The sequence below is a fragment of the Aureococcus anophagefferens genome, assembly GCF_000186865.1.
Source record: "Aureococcus anophagefferens unplaced genomic scaffold AURANscaffold_54, whole genome shotgun sequence".
Taxonomy (NCBI): domain Eukaryota; class Pelagophyceae; order Pelagomonadales; family Pelagomonadaceae; genus Aureococcus; species Aureococcus anophagefferens.
The window spans coordinates 11490-19879 of NW_008705607.1; the positions used below are offsets into that span (position 1 = coordinate 11490).

At 70.4% G+C, this 8390-nt stretch overlaps 1 protein-coding gene across 1 annotated transcript; it reads right to left on the minus strand.

Moving 5' to 3' along the window:
• Positions 1 to 5775: 5775 nt before the first annotated feature.
• Positions 5776 to 5967, minus strand: AURANDRAFT_9604 (hypothetical protein; the record flags this gene model as incomplete). The annotated part of the gene is made up of 1 exon (XM_009043456.1): positions 5776 to 5967. A coding segment is annotated over one exon (192 nt), but the record flags the coding sequence as incomplete, so codon positions are not given.
• Positions 5968 to 8390: the final 2423 nt, after the last annotated feature.

Sequence of the window (8390 nt, forward strand, 5' to 3'; positions counted from 1 at the left end):
GGAAACACGGGGCTCCGCGCTCCGCGCGTCGCTACGGGGCTCCGCGCTGCGCGCGTCGCTTCTAAATAAGACCACAACAACCTTAAGCCACGCCGCTCAGCGACGCGATGGCGATGAGGAGCTTCCGCCGGGGCCCGAGGGCGACGCCGATCTCGACGAGGTCCTGCTCGGTGACGAGCGCGAGCGTCGCGACGGTGTCGACGTCCTCGGCCTGGAGCCTCGCGCAGACGTGGGGCGGGAGGCCCTGCTTCGCGAGGAACGTCGCGAGGTCGTCGTCGCGCGACGGCGGCGCCGCGGCCGGCGGCGCGGCCGCCGCCGCGGCGCGCGGCGGCGGCGCCGCGGCCCGCGGCGCCGCGCGGCCGTTCGCGCGCTTCGCCGGCGCGCCGAGCGCCGCGGCGTGCGCGTCGACGAAGTCGCCGAACTTCTTGTACTTGCGCGCGACGGCGGCCTTCTCGTTCTTCGGGAATTTGATCGCCAAACGCATGAGCCACTGCTCCCGCGGGAGCGCGCCGGCGAAGCGGCCGGGGTCCGAGGCGATGAGGCGCCGCGCGAGCGCGACGGACGCCGCGTCGCCGTCGGCGGCCTCCGCCTTGCCCTTGCCCTTGGATTTGGGCGCCGCGGGATTCGGCGGCGTGCCGAGCTCCGCGCGGTGCGCGTCCGCGAAGGCGCCGAAGGAGCCGTGGGCGTCGCGGATGGCCTTCATCTCCGCGGGGTAGCGGCTCCCCAGCGACCCGCCGAGGCGGTCGCACCAGCCCTTGTGGGGCAGGCCCGCGACGAGCGGGTACGACGCGAGCCCCTTCACGAGCGCGACGCGGTCCGCGTCGCCGCCGGTCTTCGCGGGCGCCGGGGCCGGCGGCGCGGCGTCGGGGCCCGGCGCGCCGAGCTCGGCGGCGTGGGCCCGGGCGAAGGCCGCGAAGGAGCCGTGGCGCGCCTTGAGGCCCTTGACGACGTCGGGTCGACTCCCGAAGCGGCCCGCGAGCGTCGAGCACCAGCGCGCGAAGGGCACGCCCGGGCCCAGGTCGAGGTCCGCGATGTGCTCGAGGCACTTGGCGACGACGGCCGCGTCGTCCGTCGCGAGGTCCGCCTTGCCCTTCTTCTTCTTCGGGCCGTCGCGCGCCGCGTCGCGGACGGGCGCGTCCTCGCGGCCCTCGAGGTAGACCTTCTCGCCGCCGCCGCCGGGCAGGCGCGGGCCGAGGACGACGCCGTCCAGTGTGTCCATGTAGGCGCGGAAGGAGCCCTGGCCCAGGTAGGGGAAGTCCACGCGCTGGCGGTGCGTCTTCGCGTAGCGCTCGAGGACGGAAGCGAGATACATCGCGCCGCCCTCGCCGCCGATCATGGCCCGGATGCGCGCGGCCTGCACGTCCGGCGCCGCCGCCGGCGCGAGCTTGGCGACGGCACCCTTCGCGGGCGGCGGCGTCCTCCCGGGGCTCGCGGCGGCGGGCGCGGCCGCGGCGGGCGCCGAATCGAACTCCGGCGGCGCGACGGTCGCGCCGCAGAGGTCGAGGAGGTGCTCGACGACGAAGGCCTCGAGCGACCCGCCGCCGGCGGCCGTCGCCGACGCCACGAGGTCCGGCCGCGGCGTCAGCACGAAGCGCAGCGCGTGCATCCACCCGGCGAGGTCCTTGTTCTCGAACTCGGCGCCGTTGCCCTCGAGCCGCTTGTGCATCTCCCGGACGACGCTCATCGCCGCCATATGATCCTTTTGCGCGCGCACGGAGCGGCTGCGGTGCTGGCCCGACGCGCCGCGCCAACGCCGCTGCGAATGGCAAGGCGACTGGCGGTCGCCGATCTCTGATCTGCTCGTGCTCGGCCGGGCTCCGACGGCCGCCTCGAGGTCGCCTCGAAGGCCTCCTCGGGCAAGGTCGAGCACGTCCTCGAGCGCGCGCTGCCACCGCCGGGAGCCGCGGCACCGTCACGCCGCTCCGCACGGCGCCGAGCCCAGCTACCCCCCACAGGCGCCCACCTCGTTACGCGCCGCCGCCGCCCCGGCTTCTCGCGGCCGCGTCCTTCTCGCGCGCGCGGGCCCAGATGTCCGCGTCGCGGCCCGCCTGGGCCGCGCAGTAGGCCGCCGACTCGAGGCAGTTCTTCGCCGTGGCGGCGACGCTGGCCCAGGCGATCTTCGGGTGCTCGTAGTAGCGGAACGTCGACTCGCCGCCGCAGCGCGGCGTCGCCGTCGCCTGGGCAGCAAAAGAGTGATTCAACGTCGCTTCAACGTGAGTATTCCGCGCGCGCGCGTTCCAGGAAAAGCATCCACGCTTCGAGACCGTTCAGAGAGATGATCGATCGTCCAAAGATCATCCGAAACGAGTGGAAACCGGCCGAGAAAGGAGCCTTTGAAGTTGGCTATTTCGCTCTCTTGTGCTGCCCCGGCCGTCGCCGTCGCGGCGGCGTCGCGCTCGCCGAACATGAGGTCCTTGCGCCGGCGCGCGCCCGTCGCGCCGCGCGCGCCCGGCCGCCGCTCGCTCGCCCACTTGCGCTTCGCGTCGCTCGCCGCGTGGGGCGCGTGCGCGATCCACGCGCGCTTCGCCGCCAGGAACGTAAAATTCGCGTCGCGGAGGCTCGAGATCCAGTCGAGCTTGTTCTTGCCGTAGCCCGCGAAGCGCTCGTCGAAGAGCGGCGGCGGCGCCGGCTTGCCGCAGCTCCGCACGACGACGAAGGGCTCGTAGAAGTCGCCGACGAAGCACTCGAGGCGCAGCGGCGCCGGCTCGTCGTCGAGCGCGCTCGCGACGACCCTGCGGGCGACTCGCATCTTCAGACTTGAATACTTCGATGCGAGCGCTTCGGTCGTGCTTCGAGAGCAACCGGCTCGTCCAAACATCGGCCGAAACGACTTCGATGCGACCGGGCGGCGTTCCGCCGGTTGAATTCCGGCGCGGCTCCTCGCCACCGCGCGAAGCGCGTGGAGCCGTGGTGGTGGAAGGGGTGGCACCACGTGTCCTCGCCGTCGTCGTGGGCCGCCGCCGACGCGCGGGGCACGCCGCGCGCGGTCCGCCGGTAGCCCCGGTCGCGCCGGAGGCACCGGAGCAGGTCGTCGAGCGTCGCGGGCACCTGGGCAGGAAAAGAGAGATTCAACGTCGCATCAACGTGAGTGTTCCGCGCGCGCGCGTTCCGAAAAAAGAATTCACGCTTCGAGGCCGTTTCGAGAGATGATCGCTCGTCCAAAAATCAGCCAAAACGAGTGGAAAGCGACTGAGATAGGAGCCTTTGAAGTTGGGAATTTCGCACTCTTTTCCTGCCCTGGCGGGCACCTCGGACCCGTTGACCGTGCGCGTCTTCTCGCCGCCCCAGAGGGGCCCCAGGCGCTGGCCGTCGCCGTCGAAGCGCGTCGCGCCCCGGAAGTCGAGGGAGAACGCGGGCGCGACGATCGCGGTCCGTTCGCCCGCGGCGGCGACGGCGGCCTCGAGCGCGGCGCGCGCGCCCGCGCCGGGCCAGAAGTCGACGTCGACGACGAAGACGTGGGACGTCGCCGCGCCGCGCCAGGCCACGTTGCGCAGCCGGTTCACGGGGTACTCCTCGTCGGGCGCCGCCGCGCGGACGAACGCGATCGCGGCCCTTCGGCAGGGCCGCGTGACCGCGTCGACGGTCGGCGCCATGCGCCGCTCCTCGACGGCGTCCTCGACGTAGACGGCGACGGAGATGTCGCCGGTCCAGCGCTCGCAGATGGACCGCAGATTCCGCAGGCGCTCCACGGACGTCTGCGTCACGAGGGTGATGCCCCGCGGCGCGCCCCGCTTGCACGCCGACGTTTCCGCGCCCGCGGCGGCGGCGGCGGCGGCGAGCAGCGCGACGGCGCGCCGGCGGACCATGGTCGTCACGCGATCATCGGCAGCCCTCAGAATGGATATCGAAGGCCACCATAATGTTGGCAGCTGAAATCAGTGAAGTGCACGCCGGCGACGTTGAACGACGCCACGCGTGCAGAAGTCGCCCGGAAGTCCTCCGCGATGAGTGGACACGAAGAGAGCATGCGCACGGATGTGCCCGATCTGTTACCTGCGGTCAATGCGGCCAGCTTACCCGATTTTGCCAGTGACTATGGTGACATTTCCTTGATGCTTCATTGGAAACACATCGCTATGCGTTGTGAGAATCGCGTTTTGGCGCTCACCTCTTCTTCTCGGCGCCGAATCGAGACGGAATCGACAGAGTTGCAGCGCCTCAAAGAGACGCACCGGCACGAGGAACGTATGCTCGAATTAGAAATTATGCGCCTCCGGGCCGCGTCCGACGCGTCGGAAGTTTGCGAGGCCGGTGTCCGCAAGCGAAAGCGCAAGGATGAAGCAGAGGCGCCCCTTCTCGAATCGCGGACCTTGGCTCGGCTAGAGGCGGTCTTCGCGCAAGGAATCAAGATATTAGCAGAGCTGGAGCGGCATTTCGTTCGGCCGATCACCGGCGACCCGTCCGAACGCGCCGACCAAGAGAATCTTCGGTCGTACGCGCGGCTTTCGATTTTGCAAACGATGGTGGAGATTGACATCGAGGAGGAGCGCCGAGAGATGTTGAAGACGGGCGACCTCGACATCGCCCTGTGAGCATCGCTTGTTGAAGTCGCCCCCGGCCTCCGCGAAGTCGCGCCTCGGGGCCAGCCGCCCCGACGCCACCCGAGTCTGCGGACCGTATCGCCCCACGCATAGACTAGAGTGTTAGCAAACGCGGGGGGCATCACCGGCCGAACTTCGTGTAGACGGAGCGCTTGATCTGCGAGGACCGCGCGGGGTTGTTGAAGGCCGTGCTCGCGCGGCTGTTCGCCGCCTGCTTCATGGCGAGGGACTGGCGGCCGCCGTGGGCGGCGACGGCGGAGCCGATGGTCGCGCGGACGCTCTCCTCGATGCCGCCCTCGACCTTGCCGAGCACCGCGCGCTCGACCTTGGCCGCGATGAGCGTCGCGAGCGCGTCGACGTCCACGCCCGGCGCGAAGGACGTCGGCGACGCGCCGACGATGGGCGCCAGGTTCCGCTGGCCCTGCACGGGCGTCGTCGCCGCGCCGCGCTCGCCGACGACGATCGTCGCCGGCGACGCCGCGCCCGGGATGGGCGCGACGGCGCCGCCGCCGTCCTCGTCGTCGTCGTCGTCCTCCTCGACGAGCGCGTCGTCGAGGCCCCGGCGCTGGACGGTCCGGCCCTCGCGCTTCGCCTGCACGTAGTCGGCGACGTGGCGCAGGAAGCAGGCCTTGATGCGGTAGAAGGTCTGGGCGAGCCTCACGGCCTTGTTCTCCTCCGGGTAGCCCTGGTCGAGGATCGCGAAGAAGTCCGTCCGCTCGAGCGTGACGATCTCCGCGTACGTCAGCGACGACCCGTAGGTCTTGTCGATGTAGTGCGCGTGCTCGTCCCGAAGCACGAAGTCGTGGCCCCAGACCATGCCCTTGCCCATGGGCTTGCCGTTGCGCGCGACGATGCCGGAGTTGAGGATGCAGAGGCTGATGGGCACCTCGACGAGCTCCAGCGGCGCGAAGAGGCGGATCGTGAGGCACTGGCTCGCGTCGGCGATGAAGGTCGGGTTGATCTCCGCGAGCGTCGGCGGGCTCAGGTACCAGCAGTTGGCGAGCCAGGTCTGGTTGTTCGCCGCCGCCGCGACGGACCGCAGCGTCAGGCTCATCTGCTGCTCGAGCTGCCGGTAGTTCGCGGCCTTGGCCAGGTGCTTCGCGTTCTTCATGAACATGCGGCAGCGCCGCCGCAGGTCCTGGTCGAAGTTCCGGTCGCTCATCATCTCGTTCATCTCGTCCATGGTCTGCTTCCACTGGACCTCGTAGATGTCCATCGTCGCGAGCGTCGCGCAGAAGGACCCGATCGTGTAGGCCCAGAAGAAGCTCCCGAAGAAGATGAAGAAGGTCGCGACGCAGAACTCCGTCGGGTTCGTCGCCGTGATGTCGCCGTAGCCGATGGACGTGAGCGTGTAGACGGAGAAGTAGAGCGCCGCGATGTAGCGGTGCGGCATCGACGACGCGCGGAACGTCGGCCGCCCCTCGCCGCCCTTGCCCCGGGGGTCGGACTTGGCCGCCTCGAGCGCCCGGACCCAGGTCCAGGCGTCCTTCTCCGCCATGACGTCCACCAGGCCCCAGAGGCACGCCATCCAGTGGCTCACGAAGACGATGCCGAGCGCGAACGTGTACATGGAGATCTTCGCGTAGGAGATGGCGATGGACGACTCCCAGCGGGCCAGGGTCCGGTTCGCCCGCAGGACGCGGCCTAATTTCAACAGCTTGAGCAGCTTCACGAGGCGCACGGCCTTCAGCTTGTTCAGCGCGTCGACGGGGATGAGGTCGAAGGGGATCACGGAGACGAAGTCGATCCAGAACCAGCCCTTGAGGTAGCGCTTCGCGATGAGGATGCGGCTCCGGATGACCATGCCCCCGCGCGTCTCGTCCTGGTAGGGCAGGAAGAACTGGACGACGATGTCCTTGATGAAGACGACGTCGACGAGGCGGTTCAGCCACCAGATCGCCCACTGCTCCGGGTCCCCGCCGAGCTGGCGCGTGAAGCCCACCTCCACGGGCGTCACGATGGCCGTGAAGAGGAGGAAGAAGGTCGTCACGAGGTCCCAGCGCGCCATGTAGGACCCGTTCGGGTCGAGCGTGCCCCGCTGCCCGTTGCGCAGGCGGTGCCGCACGGCCGCGACCTCGAAGTGGATGTTCGTATCGTACTTGGCCGGCACGACCTGCTTGTTCAGCGCCTTGCGCAGCGGCGTCTGCGGCACGAGCCGCATCGTCGACTGGCTGCTGCCGAGCGGCCTCGCGGACTCGGCGCGGTCCGTGCGCGCCATCAGCGTGAGGCCGGCCGGGCGCTGCCTCGGCGCCGCCGGCTTCTCGAAGTGCGGTTCGTGGCTCGTGTCCGCCTCGTGGACCGCGGCTCTATGTCCATGCTCGATCGCGGCTCTATGGTCCATGCTCGCGGAGGTTTCAGGAAGGAGCGATGCCGCTTCCTGCGATCTTCCCGTCGCCGGCCCGGAGCGCGCGCTGTGTTGTCGGACGCGTCGAGTGAGCGTACGCTACCGGGTCGGCGACCGCCGCCGACCCGACACCGCGCGCACCAAGCCCGACGGGCAACTCAGCGCTCACCAGCGCGCTACAGACTCAAGAAAATTTAGGTGAACGTCGAAGGTTTGTGTCGCCGCGAACTGTGCGCCACTACTTGGTGCGATGGTTATTCCCGTGGCGCGCATGCCGCGGCGGCCATCGTCGCTCGCACCATCAGCGCGGGAGCTCGCGGACGAGATCGCGGCCCTCGAGGTGAGTCATCCCATGCCGACTCGCCGATCATCGGAGGCTGCCCATCGTAGGCCGTCATCGAGGTGCGCGCCCTCGAGGCAGCCCTCGCGGACAGTCCGCCGCCGCCGAGCTCGGCCCCGGAGGCCGACGGCGACGAGCCGGACCACGAGACGTCGCTCCTGCTCCAGCTCCACGCGGACGTCGAGGCCGCGGAGCGGCTCGTGCTCGAGCGCGAGCGGGCCGCGGCCGCCGCCGACGCGGACCACCGGCGCGTGCAGTCCAAGCTCGAGCGCGTCCAGGAGTGCGTCGCCCAGCTGCGCATCGCCATGGCCATCCAGTCCGCGGAGCACGTGCGCGAGATGGAGTGTCTGGGGTCGCAGATGCTCGCGCCGCAGGCGCTCCTCGACGAGTTCGACGGCTCCGCCGAGGGGTCGCAGCTCAAGAAGCAGATCGAGGCGGAGCAGGCCCTCGTCTGAAGCCCATCGTCGACGCGGAGCACGACTACGCGCGCACGCGCGCCGCCGTCGCCGTCGAGCACGTGGAGGCCAAGGTCCGCGACGACGCGCTCCGCCGGTCCGGCGAGCTCACGGAGGACGTGCGGAGCCGCCTCGAGCGCGCGAACGCGCGGCGCGACGTCGGCGAGCGCCGGGCGCTGGAGGCCGAGGCGCGCCTCGCCGCGCTCCGGTCGGAGATCGACCGCGAGGAGGCGCTCGTCGAGACGCTCAAAGGGAACCCGGCGGACGACTCCATGGAGCAGTTCCAGCTCCTGCGCGAGCAGCGCGAGACGGAGAAGGCCGTGCTCGCGCTGAACGACGCCCTGGGCAAGTCCGACAAGGACGTCGTCGACTTCCTCTGGTCCGTGGAGCAGGACGCGCCCTACTCGGTCGTCGCGCTCCACCGCTACCGCCGCGAGACGAGCCGCCTCCGGTCGACGATCGACCGCCTCGACCTGGGCAACTCCGGGTCGCGGGCCGAGCGGGCCAAGACCGGCGCCGACAGCCCGCCGCGCGCGGACCGCGCGGCGAGCGTCGACACGGTCCGCGACTCGGTCTCCGACCCCGAGGCCTTCGAGACCCGGTCCGAGCTCATGCCGCCGCCGAGCTTCATGTGACATACAACAGGGTGCTTATGTGCGTTGGCGGAGAAGACACAGGGGGGGGGGGGGGGGGGGGGGGGCCCCCCCCCT